General features: G+C 31.3%; 1 protein-coding gene across 1 annotated transcript; it reads left to right on the forward strand.

The window, feature by feature from the left end:
* Positions 1-12256: 12256 nt before the first annotated feature.
* Positions 12257-23741, forward strand: LOC108909498. The gene is made up of 4 exons (XM_018713860.2): positions 12257-12690; positions 12837-13196; positions 17980-18099; positions 23457-23741. The coding sequence occupies exons 2-4, from the start codon at positions 13142-13144 to the stop codon at positions 23666-23668; spliced, it is 387 nt and encodes a 128-aa protein (XP_018569376.1). The 5' UTR covers positions 12257-12690; positions 12837-13141; the 3' UTR covers positions 23669-23741.
* Positions 23742-24790: the final 1049 nt, after the last annotated feature.

Below are 24790 nucleotides of genomic sequence, written 5' to 3' on the forward strand. Positions count from 1 at the left end.
TGAAAAAATTATTTTTTTTAGCAAAGGAACTATAGTAGATCACTGCAAAGTTATACTGACCAGTTCGGCTGTAATTAGCGAATTTTTTTCCGTGTATGGCCTCCCAGCACAGTTAATGATGGACGAGGTTAGTTAAAAATAACAATAAATAGCGTTACAGGACTTGTTTTTAGTCTGCAGCGACAGCGGATACGATATATTATGAGTGCAATTGGTACTTACCGAAAGTGCGGCCTCTGCAAAAAGACTTCTTGATGGTTATTATGAGGAGTCAGAAAAGCGTTTCTATAAGAGCTGGCAACTATTACGTTGTCAGCAATCAAACTATTTTAATGGTAAGTGCAAGAAAAGAATAGGGTGCTTTTGCCGGGTCTCCTCACCACTTTTGAAATGACCTTTGTCTGGTATTGCTGAACGACAAAGAAGTCGTACATAATAAGATGGTGATCTTCATTTGACTTCTTCCCTCTAAACAAAACGTGCTTTGATGCTAATGTGAATTCGAGCGCATGTACAATGCTCTTTGTATAATGCTTATATAAAGGAAGTAGCGATTTCATTCATTTATGCGTGACTGACAGAGAGCTACATATAATAGAAAAATATGATAGATGTATTTGCATTGCCTGTGGTAAAAATTTTAAGTATAGTAGTAACTTCTGACGTCAAGAAAGAAAGTCTTAAAGGTCTTTAGTTGAACCCATGGCAAAATCACTACATCTACAATTACCAGATTACCGGTTGAAACAATTAAATGTTGTGATAAGGGGATACTTAGGAGTGAAATGCATGAACATTGAAACATAAAACAATGTACTCCTAAATCTAATAGTGTACAAATAGTTAATACTGCGTTTAGGTATAGAATAGTAAGCTACAAGGTGCACAGTGAAACCAGACTAACAAAATTTTATGTGTTTGACGAATTTTTAGTTGAGTAAAATCCAAAATAATAAGTTTGTTGGAGGATGTCACAAACATTCCTAAATATTTACACAAAAATGAACATGGAAACATTTGCCAATTATACAGAGTTTTAAAAAAGGTGTTGCCCAACTCGAAGGGGATATAAAGGACATTGCAGTAAAAAAAATTGCATATACAGGGTGTCTCAAGGTGACGGCCCATTAGAATTCTTTCAGAGACTACTTCGATTTGAATTTTGAAAATTTGGGATACCGGGTTTTCTGGCATACCCTTCTCAACTAAAATAATGGCAACCACGTACCACTTCCGGTTATACCGGAAGTCGCCATCAAATTGCTTATTTTAAATGGAACACCATATATATTATTACAATTTTGAATTCTACGTTTTATTTTAGGTGGACTTTTATGAAGTTTTCCTATTCCTAAAAGCCGTTTTCGAGATATTTAATTTTTTTCAAAAAAATTGAGAGAAACGGTGACTAGCTTCAAACCATGTGTATTTTATAGTAAGAAAGATAACGCAACAATATTTATAGTTAGGATAGCTATACCCCTAAGCTTGTCATCCATACTTTCAAAATGGCTTAATTGCATACAGGGTGCTAGAAATTTAATGCCGAGTTTAGTTAACTTCAAACATATACATAATACATAAGTGGGTTTTTTAAAATGGAACACCCTGTATATTTTTCTATATTCTTCGAACGGTATCAGGGTTCCCTATACCTATCTCTTCTAGTTTTTAAGTTATCTACTATTTTTCGTGTAATCACCTAAAATCATGTAATTTCTTGCTAGGATAGCTGTGGAATTTTTAGCAAAACTTCAAAACAAACAACTAAACTGTCAATTTGTTGTTAGTCTCTTGCAGTGACAGTTTAATTTAGTGTTTATAAGAAATTGAAAACAATACATACTTATTCAAATACTGATATTTTAAATTTATTATTCATTCAAGGACGTTGCCATGGGATTATAAGCAGAACATGCACAGTTTTTAATGAGACATATCCAAATTTGCCACCAATGAGCAGAAAAAAGTTAAGAAGAATTTTAGCAAATCAACTAGAGTATGGTCGAATTTGTGCAGAAAGAATTTTACCAAAACCAATAACTTCAAATGAAGATAATGTAATAATTGTGCTAGCCTATTTTAATGTTCATCCAGAATCCTCAACTCGTGCCGCAGAGTATGATTTAGGCATTTCACGAGCGTCCATTCACAGGATGCTAAGAACTAATGATATGCATCCATACAAATTTAAGCTACTTTCTGCTCTTCATCCGGGTGACGCCGTGCAACGTGTACAATTTTGTGAAACGATGTTAGTGCGATACCAAGAAGATCCACAATTTTTGCAACATATTATATGGACAGACGAGTCAAAATTTACGAGAGAAGGTATTTTTAATAGACATAATACTCATTTGTGGTCATCTGAAAATCCTCATGTTATCCGGGAAAGAAACTTTCAAAATAAATTTAGCGTAAATGTTTTTTGTCTAATTAAAGATAACCAAATTTCTTACCATATCTACGAAGAAAATTTAAATGCCGACAGATATCTCAATATTTTGCAAACGGTTGTGGCAGATTTTCTAGATGATATACCTTTAGACCAACTAAGGAAGTGTTGGTATCAATTAGACGGGGCTCCACCTCACTGTCACAATCAAATCGATCAACAGCTGACTGAAATGTTTGAAGATAGATGGATGAGACGCCTAGGACCGTGGAATTGGCCAGTGAGGTCTCCCGACCTCACTCCATTAGATTTTTATGTTTGGGGAGTAATAAAGCAAAAAGTTTATTCTACACCCGTTGCTTCAAAAGAGGATTTGATTGCTCGAATACGAAGAGCGTTCCATGAATTGCCTGCAGCTGAAATAGCAAAAGCGGTGACTGATGGTGTTATCTCTAGAATCCACAAGTGCTTAGCTGTTAATGGGGGTCACATTGAACACTTACGACTTTTTTAAGTATTTTTTATCTTAGTGCATTATAATTATCAACATACATAATTAAAATTGTGTATTACTATGTATGAAGTTGATTTTTAAGAATTATTCTTAACTTTATTTTGCTCATTGGAGGAAAATTGGGATATGTCTCATTAAAAACTGTAAATGTTCTGCTTAGAATCCCATTGCAACGCTTGTGAATAAATAATAATAAATAACTGGTGACAGTTTAGTTGTTTGTTTTGTAGTTTTGCTAAAAATTCCACAGCTATCCTCGTAAGAAATTACATAATTTTAGGTGATTACACGAAAAATAGTAGATATAAAAACTAGAAGAGATAAGTATAGGGAACCCTGATGCCGTTCGAAAGAGAATAAAATTGTGTATCAGAATATAGAAAAACATACAGGATGTTCCATTTAAAAAAACCGACTTATGAAGGTTTGAAGTTAACTAAACTCGGCATTAAATTTCTAGCACCCTGTATGCAATTAAGCCACTTTGAAAGTATGGATGAGAAGCTTAGGGGTATAGCTATCCTACCTATAAATATTGTTGCTTTATCTTTCTTACTATAAAATACATATGGTTTGAAGCTAGTCACTGTTTCTCTACATTTGTTTTGAAAAAAATTAAATATCTCGAAAACGGTTAATTTTAGGAATAGGGAAACTTCATAAAAGTCCACCTAAAATAACATGTAGAATTCAAAATTGCAATAATATATAGGATGTTCCATTTAAAATAAGCAAGTTGATGGCGACTTCCGGTATAACCGGAAGTGGTACGTGTACGCTATTATTTTAGTTGAGAAGGGCATGCCCGAAAACCCGGTATCCCAAATTTTCAAAATTCAAATCGAAGTAGTCTCTGAGACAATTGTAATAGGCCGTCACCTTGAGACACCCTGTGTAGTCCAGGCGGTAGAGCATTCGAGGCGTTTTTATTTGAAGTCATCTAGTTTTGAAGTTTTATCGCGCATAAGTATTATGGTTCGCGCAGCTGCACTCAGTCATCCCACTCCCGCTCTGCCGAGAAATTCCAGTGATAAAAGATTTTTGTCGGGAGCGGTAGTACTTATCAAGATAATATTTTTAATTTGATATAGTAAAATGACCAATAGGTCATCAAAAATCAATGAAATAAATAATTTTTGCAATAAATAATTATTGTTTGTAGAGTAAAATGTTGAAAATTTTTGTAAAAATTTTAAAAATGATTATAAAAGTGTAAAAATAGGTATTTTTAGCATTGACCATTGTTTATTATGACAACAAGTATCTCTAAAAAATTGTGTGCCCTTTCTAAATCTTAATTTAATTTTCTTAATTAATGATCCTGTCAATCGAAAACCACGCCATCGAGCGTTGCAAAATTTTTAGAGTAGAATTAACATATGTTTTACTATTTGTTCACAAAGTTTCGTCGATATCTATAAATATTTGCTTATTTTAAAAATTGCTCCAAATATACATATGATTTTCTACTATTTTTCGCCCATTGTTAATGCAAAATTCAACTTCTTTGATTCGCAGTTGTTGCAACTTTATATAAAATCGTCAAATTAACAAAAAATATGGCTATAAAAATTACTTAAATATCGAAGCCTGTTGGGGTCAACGTAATAACATTATGCTTTTGGACAAAAATTGCTCCAGGAGCAAAAAATTTCTTCCGCAATGTATGCATAACCCCTTCAAGTTTGACAACACCTTTTTGAAATACTCTGTATATTACAAACCTCTAAATGCATTCGATGTTAAAACATTTAATAGTTGTAATAGGATTCTCGAAAAGTCTATGAATTTAGATGACATTTATCAAGAATTTGAAGATACGATGGATATCTCAAATAACCGAATTTGAGGAGAAAGATAAGCAATTACTGCAAGAAAGGAAAAAGGTTTTTTATTGACATAAAAAAACGTTATTATAGGTTGGGCCATAGAAGAGGTATTGTATGTTGAACTAAACGTAGATAAATATATGGTATATGTTACCAAACCACAACCAGAAAAAATCCCTCCATAACAATTCAACTGCGTCATGTCAATATCGCCCCAATGTATGCATACAATATTTTCCATTTAAGATAATTTTACGGTCAGTCAAGGTGACGACAGACGGTCTGATGCAATATCTATCAGTACTTTTAAAATAGTCAGAGGTCATCACCTTATGCAAACTTCATCATAACAGACAGATGTCATTTCAAAGCAGAAAATAGTGGGGGGTGGGACTTACATTGAATCAACTGTCTACTGCAAATAATACTTCTTTGACTTGAACAATTAATAAAGCAACGTAATCTCAAATATGCATTGAGAAAATTATTTGGTCATAAAAATAAATAGAACTGAACTCTGTTTTGTATATTTACACTAGGTGTTTTTCCAAGTTCTCTGGAACGTAATTTCGACATACATCACTTATGTAAGAAAAATGACAATTCAGTATCTTCTGTCAATAACAACAGATAAGAAATTATTTAGACATGGACTGTCAGTATAAATATACGAGTATACATATTATAGCAACTTCTGACCTATTAACTGGAATTTATCATTAGGATTATTCCAAACACGCTTTGTATTTTTTCTTTTATCGCCATACTGATTGAAGCATTTAACTAATATAGGATGTTTACAAACTTGAAAAATACTTTTTAAAGGTAGGTAGAATTCTTTAATAATAAGCATTTTCAATAATAAAATCGTTGAAACCGAGTAGATTCTTAAAATTAATAATAATCAAAATTGTTAAAACTTGTTAACAACTTCTGGAATCGTTCCTGATTTACATACTACAGAAAAAGGGATGACTAACTGTGGCAGTAAATAACAAGTCGTCCGCTTTTTTTTATTAATGAATAAACTCTGATGGTAAAATACCAGTTATATTTTATACAGGGTGTCCCATTAATATTGCGGGTGTTTCCTTGACCAAAAATAAGAAAAAAGGTTCCTATGAACCTATCTCCGAAAATGCTTCGTTTCGGAGGTACAGGGTGTTGAAATTTAGAGAAAATACAAGGTTTTTACTAATATCTGGAGAACCCTAATTCCGATTTTTTTGAAATTTGGTATGTTTGTTTATAAAAACGTTAGACGTCTTCTGACGTAATTTGATTTATTTTATCTATTCCAGCGGCATCCGGGTACTCACTCCTGTTGATATAAATAAGTAAACATTTGAGACGTCACTGCTTTTTCCTAGGTGTCATATGTTTTTCTAACTATATAATAAAAAATACAACTTTTTTATCTCTACTTTTTTTGATATCTTGCTTCGTTTTCGAGCAAAAAATTAATATCCTTTCATATGCACATTCTTAAGTAGAAAACAAAAATAGAAATTCAATGTTTTAGTTATTTACTAATCAACTTTAATAATACATTTGAAGGAAAAACAATGTAACAAACTGAGAAACAATAACTCACTAAATAACATTTTTTAAATAATTAACAGAAACATAAGAAAAAAATATTTAACAAACAGCAATGATATGAAAAATACTTTACATACACAGGCGTTACAAAGTTGTTGAAAATGTGCACCTTCAACTCTAATACAGGCATTTATCCTACGACACATTGATTGGCGAACCCGTTCAAATATTCCGGCTGTGTGTCTAATTATTTCACAGGATGCGACAATGCGGTTTCTTAATTCGTCTATGGTTCACACTGGAGTCGTATAAACCAAATGTTTGAGGTGACCCCAATGGAAAAAATCCAACGAATTTAAGTCGGGAGACCTCGGAGGCCAGGGTTGAGTACCTCCTCACCTATCCAGCGATTTGGGTAGTAGATATTATTCAAATATTCACGTGCAGCTAAACTGAAATGGGGTGAAGCACCATCGTGCATAAAATACATTTGCAACCTTAATGGGAATGGGATGTCTTCCAAAAGTACGGGTAATTCATCCTCAAGAAAGCGGCGATAAACATCTCCAGTAAGCCTCGGTGATAAAAAAAATTGGCCTATTAAGTGGTCTCCCACAATTCCGACCCATACATTAAGTGAAAACTGGTGTTGATGATGGCCTTCTAATATTGCATTTGGGTTCTCGTCCGCCCATACATAATTATTATGGAAGTTTATTATGGCTTTTCTAGAAAAATTCGCCTCATCCGTAAATAGTACTTCTGCTAAAAATTGAGGATTTTCCCCAATTTTTTGTCGTATCCGTCGACATAAATCTAATCTTAACGGAAAATCAGTCTGTAAAAGTGCTTGAAGCCGTTGGATGTGATAAGGGTACAGAAGATTATTTTTTTTTAATCCTGAAAATTGTTGAACGACTTGCATTTAAGTTTCTAGCAATCTGTCTAGTACTTGTTGGAGTGTCCTCAATTTCATGAAGTACATCTTTGTCCAATAGTAGGGTTATTGCTATGCGGCGTCGCCCGTTTCCTGCGGTAAGTTTTCGAAAACTTCCAGTTTCATTAAGATGTTGATGAAGACGGGTGAAGATAGTATGATGAGGAATTATACGATTAGGGTATTTCTGCTCATAGAGTCGCCTGGCGGCTAATGCAATACCGTTGGCAAGGCCATAAAGAAAATGCATATCGCACATTTCACTATTTGTGTAATTAATTTTGATAAGCAGGAATTGACAACTACACAGTTCAGGTACTTATTAAAATCACACACTGCAAGATATCAAAAAAAGTAAAGAGACAAAAAGTTGTATTTTTAATCGCATAATTAGACAAACATATGATACCTAAGAAAAAGCACGGACGTCTCATATGTTTACTTATTAATATCAACAGGAGTGAGTCAAATTACATCAAAAGACGTCTACCGTTTTTATAAACAAACCTCTAAATTTCAAAAAAATCTTAATTATGGTTCTCCAGGTATTAGTAAAAACCTTGTATTTTCTCTAAATTTCAACACTCCGAAACGAAGCATTTTCGAACATAGGTTTATAGCAACTTTCTTTCAAGGAGGCTCCCCCTGAATTTTTTCGCAATATTAATGGGACACCCTTTATCAAATAGGCATGACCAACATTTATAGACAGAGGCAGATCTATCTTTGGGGTCAGCAGTTCCAACACACTTTTCGTCGTATCAATATGGTCAGTATTTGCACAAAATATTTCTAATAATCAAGTTTTCACATTTCGATTTATTCTCTTCAAATATGTTCTCCGAGTTCGTCAACACTTTTACACCAGGAAAATTAGCGAAAATAAAAGAGAAACTCGAAAAAAGTCCTATCCGCTAGATTATTGTAAAATCGTCTAAAGCAACATAATGCAAGACTTATGTTGCTTTAGACGATTTTACAATAATCTAGCGGATAGGACTTTTTTCGAGTTTCTCTTTTATTTTCGCTAATTTTCCTGGTGTAAAAGTGTTGACGAACTCGGAGAACATATTTGAAGAGAATAAATCGAAATGTGAAAACTTGATTATTAGAAATATTTTGTGCAAATACTGACCATATTGATACGACGAAAAGTGTGTTGGAACTGCTGACCCCAAAGATAGATCTGCCTCTGTCTATAAATGTTGGTCATGCCTATTTGATAAAGGGTGTCCCATTAATATTGCGAAAAAATTCAGGGGGAGCCTCCTTGAAAGAAAGTTGCTATAAACCTATGTCCGAAAATGCTTCGTTTCGGAGTGTTGAAATTTAGAGAAAATATAAGGTTTTTACTAATATCTGGAGAACCATAATTCCGATTTTTTTGAAATTTAGAGGTTTGTTTATAAAAACGGTAGACGTCTTTTGATGTAATTTGACTCACTCCTGTTGATATTAATAAGTAAACATATGAGACGTCCGTGCTTTTTCTTAGGTATCATATGTTTGTCTAATTATGCGATTAAAAATACAACTTTTTGTCTCTTTACTTTTTTTGATATCTTGCTTCGTTTTCGAGCAAAAAATTAATATTCTTTCATTAAGGGAAATAGAAAACAAAAATAGAAATTCAATATTTTAGTTATTTACTAATCACCTTTAACAATACATTTAAAGGAAAAACAATGTAACAGCTGAGAAACAATAACTCACTAAATAATATTTTTTTAAATAATTAATATTAACAGAAACATAAGAAACAATATTTAACAAAAGCAATGATATGAAAAATACTTTACATACAGAGGCGTTACAACAGTTGTTGAAAATGTGCACCTTCAACTCTAATGCAGGCATCTATCCTACGACACATTCATTGGCGAACCCGTTCAAATATTCCGGCTGTATGTCTAATTGTTTGACAGGACAATGCGGTTTCTTAATTCGTCTATGGTTTGCACTGCAGTCGTATAATCCAAATGTTTGAGGTGATCTCAAAGGAAAAAATTAAACGAATTTAAGTCGGGAGACCTCGGAGGCCAGGGTTGAGTGCCTTCTCGACCTATCCGATTTGGGTACATATTGTTCAAATATTCACGTGCAGCTAAACTGAAATGGGGTGGAGCACCATCGGACATAAAATACGTTTGCAACCTTAATGGCAATGGGATGTCTTCCAAAAGTACGGGCAATTCATCCTCAAGAAAACGGCGATAAGCATCTCCCACAATTCCGATCCATACATTAAGTGAAAACTGGTGTTGATGACGGCCTTCTAATACTGCATTTAGGTTCTCGCCCGCCCANAGCTGTCTGAGAGTCACTTTTCGCTAAAATTGATGGTTTTCCCTGCAAAGTGAAAAAACTGTTTTCCTCACTTATTTGTTTAAATAGAAAAGTTAGCTAATAAAAGTTTTTGACTCACGAGACGAGAGATGTCTTGTATTATGTTCCTTTAGACAATTTTACAATAATCTAGCGGGTAGGACTTTTTTCGAGTAAAAATTTAATTTGCTTGGTCTATTTGTACATCATTCAGTAAATGAACTTATTAATTTAGCGATAGTCTATGTGATGAATTTTTTATTGTGTTGACTCATGATCATGATGTCTATCAATATAACATAGGTCGTTGCAAAAGTGCTTCTTATATCACATTGTTAAAAGGCATGGTTTAGTCGAATAGTGTGAGTACACGATTCAGTTGTTTTTTTTTTTGTATATCACTATAACCACCATGCAGTTCGTTCGGGACTCTAATAATAAGACATGCAGTTGAATAGAGCAACGAAATGTCAATTTATTGCTGCCAAATCGTTATGGACTGATGTGGGCATTATCTTTGCATTGAATTACTATCAGTGGAACGTAGATGGTGTCACTGAGCTGTAGGTATTGTTAATAAGGACTTTACGAAAATTAACTCCAGGTGCTCAGATTACTACCTTTGCTCTTGCTATTCTTAGGGTTTTCGAAACAGAGAATGATTAGCTATATCTAAAGATAATTTTCGTAAATCTGTAATAAATAATAAAAACACAGGGAGGGAAAGAAAAGGCGCAAGAAAGAGTAATGATTTTAAAAAGTATACTGGTGCGTACCAAAATGTAATTATTTTTTTTTTTTAGATGATGAAGACTGCATATAGCTTTTACACAGTTCTGCAGACAATGACATAAAAAGAAACGGCCAATGAAAAATTTTACACATGCACATTTGCTAACAATATGGTTCTAAAGAAAACATAAGTTCTTTCAATTATTTAATACATGCTACATCACTAAATGCTTATTGTAGATGAGAAAAAAGATTAATGTAATGCACATTTTAGAACATATTAGAATTAAACGAGCATTAACATGTGGGTTTTATTTCTAAAGTACGCGAGGTATCTAAAAAAATCTAAATTATAAATTTGATAGATATCTATAAAACTATTACAAATTAATATTGTCTGTATACAGTGGTCCCGAAATCCAACAAAATTTGATCATAGATTCTTAAAGCAAGTTTTTGGAGTTTTTGGAGTTACAGCCCCCTGAAATCCGCCCCTAAGAATAATCTTTTTTTATATCTCAGGATCCTGTTGTACGAGAATCATGAATTTGGTACACAGGGGTTTTATGACATGTGGAATCTGATGGTGCTACGCTTTTTGGCGGGGAACCCCCTTGAGACAATTTTTCGTGGGCCCTCTTGACTTTGGAGCCAAAAAAATTTGGTCGCATATTTAAATTTCTTAAAAATTGTTAGTCCGCTAGAAAGCCATTAGATTTAGAAACTTTTTTTCCTTGATACTTTTTCCGTAAAACGTAATGTTTTCGAAAAACATTGCGTTTTACTAAAAAAATATCTAGAGACAAGAAAGTTTCTACATTCAATGGCTTTGTAATTAACTAATAATTTTTAAGAAAGTCAAAATCCAAATATGTAAAAATATACAGGGTGTTCTATTTAAATTAACAAAGTTAACATAAGCGGCCATTTTGTTTGGACTTCATTTGTTTTTCAAATATCATTTTCGAAAAATTCATAAAAAATCGTGCAATTTTTGTATTTTACATTTTTTTATAACTCTTAAATCAAAAAAGTTAAAAGGGGGGTCAAAATTTAGTGAATCACCCTGAACAAGAAATTTGCAAATTTATTACGATTTGTTTGAAAACGTAATATATGAAACGTTTTTAATTAAACTGATATAAAACTTATTTTAAAAATTCTTCACTTATTTTTTCTAAGTACCATACCTACATAATTCAATTGCATTTTTAGTACAATTATCAGTTTGTGTATTAGTCCAGTCTTGCGAATTTACTAGTATCGAAGACATAGAATCAATAATTATCTTTTATTTGCTGTTAATCTGAATCTTATAAAAAAATAATTAATACTTTTAAATTTAGTTACGACCAATATGACTTATATACACACGTCCACTGTATTCGTACATCGGTCGGAATGAACTCTGACGAAATAGGGTTATTTTTAGCGGATAGTGGATGTTTTGTTAACCTCTTATTTCGTATCAGCGACGTTGTCGAATTGCGTAAAATTTCTTTGTAACACACCTAATTACAATTAGATACCCATAGATCTACTTTTAATTACTACCTAATACTCGTTTTAAACTTTGTATTATTCTCTCTGTTTCAGCCATTTTTTTTTATACCAGTTTAAAACTCCAAACGAAACTTTTTCAAAAATAAGAAATTATATTTAATATATATTTAAAAGATTTTTTTTACTTTTGAACATCCTTTACGTATATATCAAAGTTACCTAGTAGTTATACCTAACACAAATATGCCCATGAAACGATTATATTACAAGAAAAAATTAAATTTAGCCTCATTTTTTTTTAATGCACTGCTTTTTATTTTCTTTTTAAAACGAAATTTACAAAACTCATAATTTCAGTTATTTACTCTAACCTGCCTGTATTTTTCCATATTTCGCTAGTCCTAAATAAAAATAACTCATAAAATTGGCAACGCGCCTCATCTCACATTCACTTGTTTTACTATGTAAAGAGCGTGTACACTTTTTCGACGGACAAGTTTCAGACACGACTAATTCAGGCGCAGATTAATCAATTAATAACGGTTTGGGCAACAATTGTTCAACTTGTATAAATTCTTCGAGACAAGAATGTGTCTATACGCCATGTGATTAACAAAAATATCTATTAAATTTGTTTGTATTCCAAATATGTATTTTTAAAAAGTTGGTGTTTATAAGGTACAGGAAATTATTTTGCATAGGATATTATTATCTATGACAACCGCTGGGATAAAAACAAACTCGATTCAATTTAATTATTGTAAATGTGAGAGTTTGTGTATTTTAAAGAATATTAAAAAAAACATTTATATACATTTCCTTAAAACTTGTGATCATTTTGTACACAAATAACAGTACTTAAAATGGATATTTTCAGTTGTCCAATTTTAGCCCATCAGATTATTCACATCAGGTAAGCAAATAAAGATAATATTTTTAATGGAATTTATTAGTTGAGAAATAAAAGTAATATACAGTTTTAATAAACTTTTATTCACAAAAAAATGTATCATTATTAGTACCAGTGAAAATAAATGTATAATTTTTACTATGTTTTAGATATTAACAGATTTCTTGAACAAAACAGAAATTGAAGAGAAGGGTTAGTACTGATTAAATTATTTCTGTTCATCCAAAAAACTCTGGCTGAAAAGATGATAAGAAGCATATCTCTATAAATGTGAAAAAGAACTAACTATGCGAGAAGTAAACAATTGGTGATAACCCTTTAAAATTTAGCTGTGTAAAATGCTATTAATCAGTGTAAACAATATTAATGTTTGTACCCCAGCGGCCATGTTGAATTTAAAGTGATAGCGGATTTCAAAACTTTATTGGCTGGTGTTTGTTTAGTTGATGTTAATATGATAGTGTACTGGAAGTCGCTGTTACTCTTTGTGATAACTTTGATAAAACTAGGTAAGTTCGTTTTTATAATCAATAGTATGCTACATAAAGGAACATAACTATAGATAATTGATTCTCTATTGAAATTTAGGAATGTTTTGTTATGTAAACATTTATCCATTTGTCCTCAGAGCTCTCGATTCTAAAATACGTAGTTATTGGCTTGACTTGTTATATTTAGTCTAAAGTAAGAGCAGTACACCCCGTGTATATATTCCTAAAGGTGGGCTAGACTAGACAAAAGAGGAAATATTTTTGTTTTTCATTTTGTGGAAAAATAATTTTTTTAAGAATTTTATTTGTCAATGGGAATCTGAAAATGATGTAAGAAATATATTACCCTTACATTTATCGACAGGAAAAAATGATATTAAGGGAAGTTGTTTATATTTAAACGTTATTCTGGAATTTTGAGATATAAAATTTTATATTTGTTTCAAATACTTTGTCCATGTCTTCAATCCATAATCAAAAATCTGATTGAAGAGTCTGATTGAAAACTAATTTATAAAAACTTTATTTTCTTTTAAAATTTCTTTACATTGTGATGTTTTAACAACTTAGACACTATCTGATCGTCTTAACGATGATTTGAGACTTCATTACAATACACAATGAAACGACAAATTACAGATAACTGTTATTATTATCGCACAAATAAATATTTTATTTAGTTTTTTTCATAATCAATTTTTATTTTACCCAAGAAATCGTTTTAGAACAATCGCAGTATGCTGATTTAATCACAAATGAAAATTTTACCGCAACTGTTAAATCTAAATAATTTAACGTCGTTATCTTAAAGGAAGTATACAATTTTCTCTTGCATCTTTTACAAATTATCTGTTTTCCTAAACACAATCATGTCAAGTTAACTTGCAACTTTATTTTAAAAACATGTTAAAATTTTTATAAGAAAAGGCTTTTTTAGAAAATGTTCCACTTGTTCGAGCTTGTCACATCAAAAATCTGTTTTTATTTTGTTTCTACAATGGAATACATTGGGACATAGGGACAGACATATATTGTGTGACATATTTTTTTACAATTGTGAAATTATTACTAACAAATTTGTAGATTTTCTCAAATTTTCAAACAGTATTATACAGAACTTTGACACAATTTATACCCGTCCCTATTTATGCTTCAATTATGTGAATTTTTAAGACAATGTTATCTGCGTGTAGAATTATTTTCCTTCTTAAAACAACCTGTCATATACAGGGTGATTCACTTTTTATAATTAGGACTTTAACCATCGATAGATCTCGTCAAAATAATGTCATTTTGAAGTAAACACTTTTTCTTCCAAAGGCTTCATTTTAGAGATAAAGCTCTTGAAAAAACATTTTTTTCGGTTTTCATTTATTTTTTCTTAAATTATGAAAGCCATTTGTTTTATATTTAGTATAAAATATACGAATGAAAAGTGATGGAATTTCTATATCATTTTCCTGGTATTATATTTTATTGCAATTTTTAAGTCTCTCACTACGTCTGAGTTCAGTAACTGGAGTCTCAGATTCATTTTGAGTGTCTTTTAACTGATTTATATTATCGGTTTCTGTTGTTGGGTCCCCTTGAATAGAAAGAAAGTTGTTTACCGATTTTTTATCAGTTTTAGGTATTTTGACACTTTGGGAGTTTTTTGTTTCAACCCCTTCATCAAGTTCTAACTGAGGTCTTGATGTTTTAAATTTTTTTTCATCGAACAATACATCACGTGCTGTAATAAATTTCATTGTTTACATTAAAAATTTTATAGCCATTATGTTCATAGCCAACCATTATTCCTTTTACTGATTTTTGTCCAAATTTACTTTTTCTTGTTTTGTTCAAAACATAAGCAGTACAACCAAAATTTTTAAATGATCTATTCTAGGCTTTTTATTTTGCCATAGTTCAAAAGGTGTTTTATTTTGAGCTACTGCTTTTGTTGGCGTTAAATTTAATATATAGGTAGGAGTTAGAATGGCTTCACCCCAGAAACATTTATTTATTTCAGCACCGAGTATCATGGCTCTAGCTTTTTCTGTTAAAGTTCTGTTCATTCTTTCAGCAACAGAATTTTGTTGAGGAGTTTACGGCACAGTTAAATAGTATGTTATTCTGTTTTCTGTACAACAAGCTCTCATTTCATTGGACATATATTCGCTCCCGTTATCACAGTATAAGGTAACTAGTTACCTTTAAATTAAAATGAGCTTGACTTTTCGCAACAAAATCTTGGAATACTTTAAACACTTCAGACTTATACGTCAATAAATATGTAACTGTATAATGTGTAAATTCGTCAATAAATGTTACGAAGTAATTTTTATTATCTATTGTCGAGGGAGTAATTGGTCCACATAAATCGGAGTGTACAACGAATAGAGGCCTTTCTACATTACTTTTATTTTTACTTTTGGCAAAAGGAAAACATGATTGCTTTCCGTAAACAAACGCTTCACATAACTTATCTGTAGGATTTATTTCATTCAATGGTACAGTATTTTGAAAGAGGTCTTTTGTTTTTATTTCAGTAAATTTATTTTTTCCAATATGGCCTAAACGTTCATGCCACAGTTCATAATTACCATTATCTGCATTATTATCTAGATTATTATTTGCATTAATTTGATAATTTATGTACGCGTTATTTACTTGTTTTGCCATTTTAAAATTTGTTGTAATTAAGTTACATTTTTGTGACTTACCAGTCATTATGACCTTACCACCCTGTTCAATTGTGACGCCACCATTTTCATGGAAGGTGACTAACATACCGGCTTTTTACATGCGGCGAACAGACAGCAGATTGTAGGGAACATGGGGAGCATAAAGAACATCTTCTAGAACTCCGGGAACATCCAAATTAGAGATGACCTGTATGTTTCCCCTCAGTGTTGCTGCGATTGATGTGGTGTTTTGCAACTGATATTTGGATCGAATTTTCTAATTCGGAATATACGCTGAAGTAATTTAGTTTGTTTATTATATGATCCGTTGCCCCTGAATCCAATATAAAAGTGTGTTCGTCTTTGGCACTGGAATCTTCTGGTTGGCATTTTTTCTTCCAAGCATAAATGCAAAACTTTGTTCATCTTGTGTAGTTTGAATCATATGGAGGGTTTTATAATAGTAACAGTCCTTCTTGGCGTGATTTAGATCTACCACAATAGTCACATTTAATAAACTTAGATCGGTGACTATAGCTGGGTCGTCTGTTGAATTTATTTTTCACCTAAATACAGCCTGTCAAAAATCACAGAAAAATTCATTTTCTTTTGCATTAGTTTATAAATAATAAATCACTTATCTTAAGCATCATTTAATTTAGAAGTTACATACATACCTTAGTAGTAGCATAGTAGTATAGTAAGATATTCATACAAATTTATTTTTTGTAGGTAACACTTTGGAATGTTACCACTGCCACCAAACATCCCCCGAGTGTGTTAATGGAGTCAAACGTTCTCTGCAAACCTCGAACTGCACGNTCATTTATTTTTTCTTAAATTATGAAAGCCATTTGTTTAATATTTAGTATAAAATATACAAAGAAAAAGTTCTATCGATTTTACAAATTGTTGTGAAACTAGATCTATCATAGGCGTCGGTAAGGTGCTCTGATAACCCCTATTTTTAATATAACTTCTACACCACTGCAAATTTTTCAATTTAACTTAATATATTTTTTTTATATTGCGGTTTATTCTATAGCAAAAAAGTCTCTTACTGTTTTTAACTGAAATGCTAGGCTTTCGAGAAAAAATTATTTATAAACTAATGCAAAAAATTAAAGGGTCAAAAGAAATTTTTCCGTTATTTTTTACAGTGTATTTAGGTGAAAAATGGTCGTATCGGGAATTAAAAAAAGCATTTTGAAGCTCTAAGAATCTAGATTTTAGGTCTTTCGGACGAAATTTTTTAAGAGTTACGGTTATCATGCAATTCTAAGAAATAGCGCGACCAAAAAATTTGCAATTTTTTCTGTTTGACTGTTTGAAACAAAGAAACGGTTCGCTAGATCGAGATGAAACGTCACAGGGTTCTTCTGGGTATATCGAACTCTAAAAGTCATGCTTAACATTAGTCATTTCGTGAATATTTCTAATTTAGTCGTCAATTTTCTAAAAACCCATAAATTACCCTTTTTTCCTGTTTTTTAAAATTCGTGTAAAAGATGAAAAAAAAAATCCGAAAAATTGCGGCAGCATGTTATAGGAGATTTATTCCAGTTTTAGAAACTCCCTTCAATTCTCTGTACGACCATTTGTCGCCGAGATATTGATGATTGAAAACAAAAGAATCCTTTTCCATTAAAAGTCCGATATTTCGATGAAAAATGGTCGTATCGAAATTTAAAAAAAAAAGTAAATTGAAGCTGAATAAACAAGCTATCTGCTCCATGCAATGACTTAGCTGAAAAAAATGTTTCCAAGTCCGTGGATTTTTTTGTCGCTCTATTTCTTAGAATTGCATGATAAAAAAATTTCGACTGAAAGATCTAAAAACTAGAACCTTAGAGCTTCAAAATGCTTTTTTTTTAATTCCCGATATGACCATCTTTCACCTAAATACAGCCTGTCAAAAATCACGGAAAAATTTCGGAAATTCTTGTGACGTAAAGGGTAATTTTTTTGCATTAGTTTATAAATAATAAATCACTTATCTCATCATTTTCAATATACTATTATTAATTAGTGTAATTTTTGCTGCATCTGTTTACATTTAATTTGGAAGTTACATACATACCTTAGTAGTAGTATAGTAGTATAGTAAGATATTCATACAAATTTATTTTTTGTAGGTAACACTTTGGAATGTTACCACTGCCACCAAACATCCCCCGAGTGTGTCAATGGAGTCAAACGTTCTCTGCAAACCTCGAACTGCACGGAAACTAAGTGTTTCGTCTTGAAATATGAGAGTAAGGAAAATAATCATAGTTCTATGGACAATTTAATTTGTAATCCAGTACTTTTGTTACTGAATTTGCTTAAACATACTTTGACTGTACAACAAACTATTTGTGGCAAAAAATTTTGTATGAAGAGTCCTAGGTTGTTCCGAGACACAGGGTGCTGAAGTTAGTAAAAAAAATCACATTTTTTACATCGCAAGTTTTCTTGGAGTTAAAGTACAATTAAAAATACATTAAATATTTCCATTCTGTCTAAAATCTAAAGTTTCCAGTTCTTGTATTAGGTGTACGTCCTTGTTATTGGTTGTTTAATAAAAACCTGTTCAGCAGCCAATAAGAAAGAAGTTCTCTTAATTCAGATGCATATTTCTATATCCATCTGAAAAAGGCTTAATTACCTACCTTAAGTTTGTCAATGTCTTTGTGGCAAAATTATTCCTGCAATATTGGCAGACATTCTATCTTTATACACTGTTATCTATCGTTGACATATTTATTAAAATTTATTACAGTTTGTTTCAGCCTATATCAATCACTAATAGGTTTGTTTCTACCGCATCTCCAACGGTTTCCAATTGTTCAAAACATGCGCATTATGTATTTACCCTTTCTGCTCAAACTCTGACTAGAAGTTTGGTGTTCGTGCAGGATTTTCAAATTGGCACCAAACCGTTTGCTGAATATTGGAGATTTATAAAGACAAAATTACGTAAAAATTATAATTGTGGTATGTCACGCTTTTTGTGAACAACCTATATAAAATTTGACACCATTTTTAAAACTTCTAGTTGGTAGCTACAACTCTCTTTTTTTAACATTGTTTTGTAAATCTAAAAATAAGAAACTGACATTTGTTATAACCAGCAATCTAGTACATACTGTAATGGCAGATTGGAACAACTTAGACAAGTAGAGAATGGCCATTTAAAAAAGTTTTATGTTAAAATTTGTGGTTATAAAAAGTGATAATGAATTTTTATTGCAACTTAATTTGGCTACAGCTTTTGAATAATTTGCTAAGNTATATCAATCACTAATAGGTTTGTTTCTGCCGCATCTCCAACGGTTTCCAATTGTTCAAAACATGCGCATTATGTATTTACCCTTTCTGCTCAAAGTCTGACTAGAAGTTTGGTGTTTGTGCAGGATTTTCAAATTGGCACCAAACCGTTTGCTGAATATTGGAGATTTATAAAGACAAAATTACGTAAAAATTATCGATCATGGTAATATCACAAATTAAAATCATTATATTTCTCTCTCTACTCTCTTCGACATTCAAGAACAGCCACTTTCATAATCTGTAATTGCAAATAAAGCAAAAAAACTGCTACTCCAACTAGACAGTGACATATTTGAGTTTTTTTTTTAAAGAATACAATATTTACGGAGATAGTACTCCCTTCTGTTTTGCTTAAAAATAAAAAAAGAAGAGCTTTTGAGAAAAATTACCTATTAAAGACAATGGTTTGACAGGTTTGACTTATCGTCAGTAAAAATTTGGAATGTTTTTACCAATTAACCAAAAAATTAGACGAGTTAAAGTGAGAGACATCAATTTTGTAGGCAGAAAACCGAGTTTTTTTCCACATTTTCATTAATAAATAAAAAATGGGATAACGAAACTAACTGAAATTTTAGCATACAATAGAATAATAGTGAGGCTATATATAGTCCAAGTTTCAAATTTTTTTGCCCCTACGTTTTCTTAATATCGGTTTTCAAACTCAGGGATCTATTTCGTTTATTTCGGTAGTAGACACATATATCAACAAATAGCAATATTATTTCTCAAAACTAGTTACCAGTGAAAGATGTTGCACCTTGTAACTTGTATCTGGACACGTCTAAAGATTTCGATCGACATAAACAATTTGAGCTAATGATTTGTTAATCGAGTTAGATAATTGCGTTTACATCTACTTGTGATTGAATCCAATGCATGGTGCATGGTGGAAATGACCTTATTTCAAAAATGTTAGTCAAAACCAAACATCTGTTACAAAACAATTAATTTGATTATGATTTTTTTATACGTTCATGCTGACAATTTGGTACTTTGCCAGCCGTCTAATATTTAATAGAAGTACAATGTAAACAATACGCCAGGTGGTCCGAGAAAGGGTTTTCAAATGGATTATTACAAGTGCTAGTTACTATTTTTTCACAGAAGAAACTTGACAATTTTGATTATGAACAGGACCACGTATTTTTTTTAAATCGCTCCATTTTTCTGGCACCATAGATAAAGCAACAGCCTTTTAAGAAATCTTAAATATCAACAGGCGGTGAAAGGCAAATCATTTTAAAGATTTTATAATAGAACTTACATTCAGAATTTAGTTTTAACCCAGCTGCTAACTAATATAAAGAGAGGGATTTACAAAAAATTACCTGTATTCCATTTGAACCAGAAATGTACTATTTTTGACTGAAATTTGTAGTTTATAATCCAAGTGCAATTTTTTTTATCGTAAGCACCCACAGATGAAATTAAATCATTTAAATCAAGTTGCCTTGGTACACTTTGTTTCCCTAAAAAGCTGCCACCCTTTAAAGAAAACCTTGTTTTATTTTTTTAAGATAGCTTTATCATGTTTTGAGATATGTATCAGAGAAATTTTTAAAATAGCTGAAAATGGACATTTTTTATCTAAAATGTAGTTGCCACAATTACCAGACACACATAGCAATGACTTATTCTACTCCAGTCGAATTAGACCATAAAACTTGAAAATTAAAAAAAATTTAAATTATTAGTAGACATTTTATTGTACTTTAAAAATGTAAGATGATAATATCAACAAAAAAGTAGTTAACTTGAAAGAAGTGACGCTAAGTTGGCAAATTGCAAATAAGCTGCAAAATTGACCATTTTTATTGCAAAAAGCGATGGATGTTGATGAAATTTATGGAAAATACGGTAAATCCAATGTCCAACATGTGTGCCAAAGCCCGTTCGTTTTTTTTGCAACTAATTGTTTAATTACTGAACGTTAATTTTAGAAGTTAATATCGTAGATGTAGGTTGTAATTGATCCAAAGAAACATATCGAAAAAAATATATATTTCAAAAAGTTGAAATTAAGTTGCCCTTTACAACTAACAAAGTAGGAGGCGCAAAACAGAGTTATAAACAAATCGTCTCAGAGTTAATCCAAAAGCCGCTCGAGAATTCCCTCTTTTTGCATTAAATAGAGCTTATTTTCATGGCAATTTAAAATAAATAGAAGTTACCTACGCCTCTTTGTTCCCAAGATAACGTTAATTGTTGATTAACAATTAGACGTAGCGGACCCTAGATAAATGATACTGTAGATAGGAAACTTCAACAGATTTCGTGGTCATCAACAGCGCTAACTGTTGACACTTTCTCCAACTTCTATTGCTTTCCCTTTCTAGAAATTATCGGTAATACAGTGAGTTAAATTACCTGTAGCCGGTAAAAAATGCAAGCGCCATCTAGTTGTACGCTCTACAACTACATACCTACCCAATATTTGTTTTAGGTATTCTGCCGCCGCTAAATATAAAATTACATAACAAATCTCTCCCTACACAGATCACTCAGAAATTGGTTTTGTAAAATAATTTTCACGTAAATAATTTTTGCCACCATGAGAAAATAAGTACATTTGATAAAAAGCATTAAAATCACTCAAGCATTAAAGACACTTTTAAATGCTCTTAATAGCCTTCCTACTTAAAATAAGAAATAATTTTGATACTGTAACTTTTTGAAATGTTTGTTGAAAAAATTTCAAATTTCAATACATATTTTGAAAAAAAAGAGTGGAAATGATTATAGAGTTTCAGTGCTTTCTATATTGTATTAGCTTTCACGGTGAATAAAAAAATATTACAAGTAAATAATTTTACTAAACCAATCTTTGATTAATTCTTGTAATAGAGATTTATTATGCAACTTTAAATTTTTCGTTGTGTTGATATCCATAAAAAAACTACCTACCTCTGATCACATTTTTTATTAAAAAATAAACAAAAAACAAAACATTTTATTATTAATAAAAAAATGTGATTATATGATGATCAGACATTATTATGTTATATAAATAAATGTGAATGAAATATCTAATAAATCACACTAAAAACACAAATAAAACACACACCAATACTCGCCAAACCTAACCAACAATAAACATGAACATGAATGACATGAAATGATTCATAATTGCAATTGTCAAAATTGGTATTCTACAAAATCTTTGTGGCGACATCTATAGTCTCTTTCCCCAACTTGTATATCCATCTCAAGTCACGTGGTTCCCACTTTCCCCATATTTTCAAGTATAAGTTCTCGGGCCCTGTAGCGGACTAGGATTTTAGAGACAATAATATAGGGTTAAACTTTTATTTTCAAAATGTTTCACATTAATAGTTCATAAATAAACGCGGTAGCGGTAGTAAAAGCTAACGTTAATAAACGGCCTGCACGCGGAAGGAGCGCTAGGCGCGCGCATGCGCGTGATGACAGCTCTCGGTCACGCCCGAGATTTCTAACTTGAACGTTTCAAATACGGTTCAGTGATGTTTTTTTTTTTATTTTAGATATATCATCGAAACGAGTACTATTCCTTCATAAAATGTAACATTGACGACATTAAGCCATAGCAAATTAAATATTAAATATTTATAAATTAAAAATTTTCATATAAATTCTGACTGAATAATACCTATAAATATAATTTTTTTTTCAAATTTCAATGTTTTGCTTTATTTAAAGATTTTTTTACAGAATATGTATCTTTTAAAAATTTCGTGGGAATAAGGGCAGTAAAAAAATACAAAGCAATAATGATTTATATTTTTAAACATTTACTGTTATTCAGTTCTACTTTTCTTGGCAGGAATGAATCCATCACCTTCGTCTTGTATGAAATCTGTCTCTTCAAAAATGCTTTCAGTAAATTCTTCAGTATGTCTACGTTTTCGCACGAATGGCCGTGCATTTCATTACCGTTTGCGCGCATGAGTGAGATTGACGTTTAGCCTGGTCGAGTGTATGGCACTTGTTTTATAGCATTATGTATCATGAGCATAGAGCGGCACACGACTTGGCCATAAATTTAGCCTAGTATAATACAGTTTACTACTGTTCATTTATTTGATTGTCGTCACAAAGTTTCCGATGTCTAGTAATAAAATAAGATTTTTACTAATATCTGCTATGCTTAGACAGCTATGGACAAAAAAGTTTCCTGCCTAATAAAACGTTTAAAGGTACTTAAAGAATTAACTTAGTAAAAACCCAGTTCAAATGGGAAACTTTTTATTGTTCACAACTGCCCATACAATTTGTAGTACCTTAACAATTCTGACAAAGTCAATTTTATGTTTTTCAGCTGACATGCCTGGGGTTACAGTTTTGGCTACATATCGGGGATGTTACAATATGAATCTGACTGAAATGATAAAATTCGTTACTACCGAAGGGCACAAAGTGAGAAAGACCCACTTCCATCTGTGTAACTACACTTTATGCAACAGTGCTACCAGCAATATGATTAACTTTTCGTATTTTATAGGTTTTATAACATATTTTTTAATTTCTTGAAGAATGTAGTTAATTAATACTTACTATGAAATTTTGTATTTTTGTAATAAAGTAAACGTTGTTGATTTTTCTACCTAGTTGTAAACTCTTAAATTGTAAAATTTGCAGTAATTACTAGTATTGTTATTAATTCTTTTCATAACTCAGAATGAAAATTTGGTGATAAAATTTAAAGCGGAAGCAATTACATAAAACCAAATCTAAAATAATATTCACAGGTACATTAGGGTGGTCCAAAAAAAAACGATTATTTTTTTTTTCGTGTCTCTTGTGAAAATATGTTAGTTTACCATGTTTTAAGAGCCCCCTCAAAAAATCAGCTCAAAAAAATTTTTTAATTTTTTTTGAAGAATTTTAAAAATTTCCAAAATCGTAAAATTTTTTTTATTTTTCTTCTCGTTATTTTATCAATTTCTAGGTTGAAAAAAATGTCGATTCTGAAAATTTCAAACTGATATTTTAATTTCTAACGGTCACTCATAATTATTTTAACTTTAAAAGTAGTGTACCTAAAATGTTTTCGAGCGACCTCTGAAAATAAATATCAACGAACTAATAATTTTTTTTATTGAATTTGATGAACAAAAGAATAGAAATAAATCACGAGACACTTACTACTACTTACTACCGCAGTGTGGGTATCAAATATTCTTATTTTTTTAATTTTTTAAAATTTAAGTGTTTCGTGATTTATTTCTATTCTTTTGTTCATCAAATTCAATAAAAAAAAATTATTAATTCGTTGATATCTACATATCAAGAATGGTATACTATGTTACAACATACTAATCTAACGAATTTTGAAAATTGTCACAATGATTTGCTGTTTTGTGTAGTTACCAGCTCTACAGAGTCTAACACAAAAGTATTTTTGGCCTTTAAATTTAAGGAGATTGTCTTATATGGGGTATTGAGGAAATCAGGGCAATGGTGGGTAAATTTGGGTAAGTCTTAAAGAAATAATGTCACGGAATTATTTATTTTTTTAGTTGGGCTTACCATGTAGTGTTATTAGCTCTTGAAGTTGCGCAAATCAAATTTTTGTTACACTTTTCGATTCTCTCATTCAAATTAAACTTTGGGCAAAAGCTGTGCTACTTGAAACTGTTTCTACTAATGTAT

The sequence above is a fragment of the Anoplophora glabripennis genome, unplaced genomic scaffold, assembly GCF_000390285.2.
Source record: "Anoplophora glabripennis isolate ALB-LARVAE unplaced genomic scaffold, Agla_2.0 scaffold549, whole genome shotgun sequence".
NCBI lineage: Eukaryota > Metazoa > Arthropoda > Insecta > Coleoptera > Cerambycidae > Anoplophora > Anoplophora glabripennis.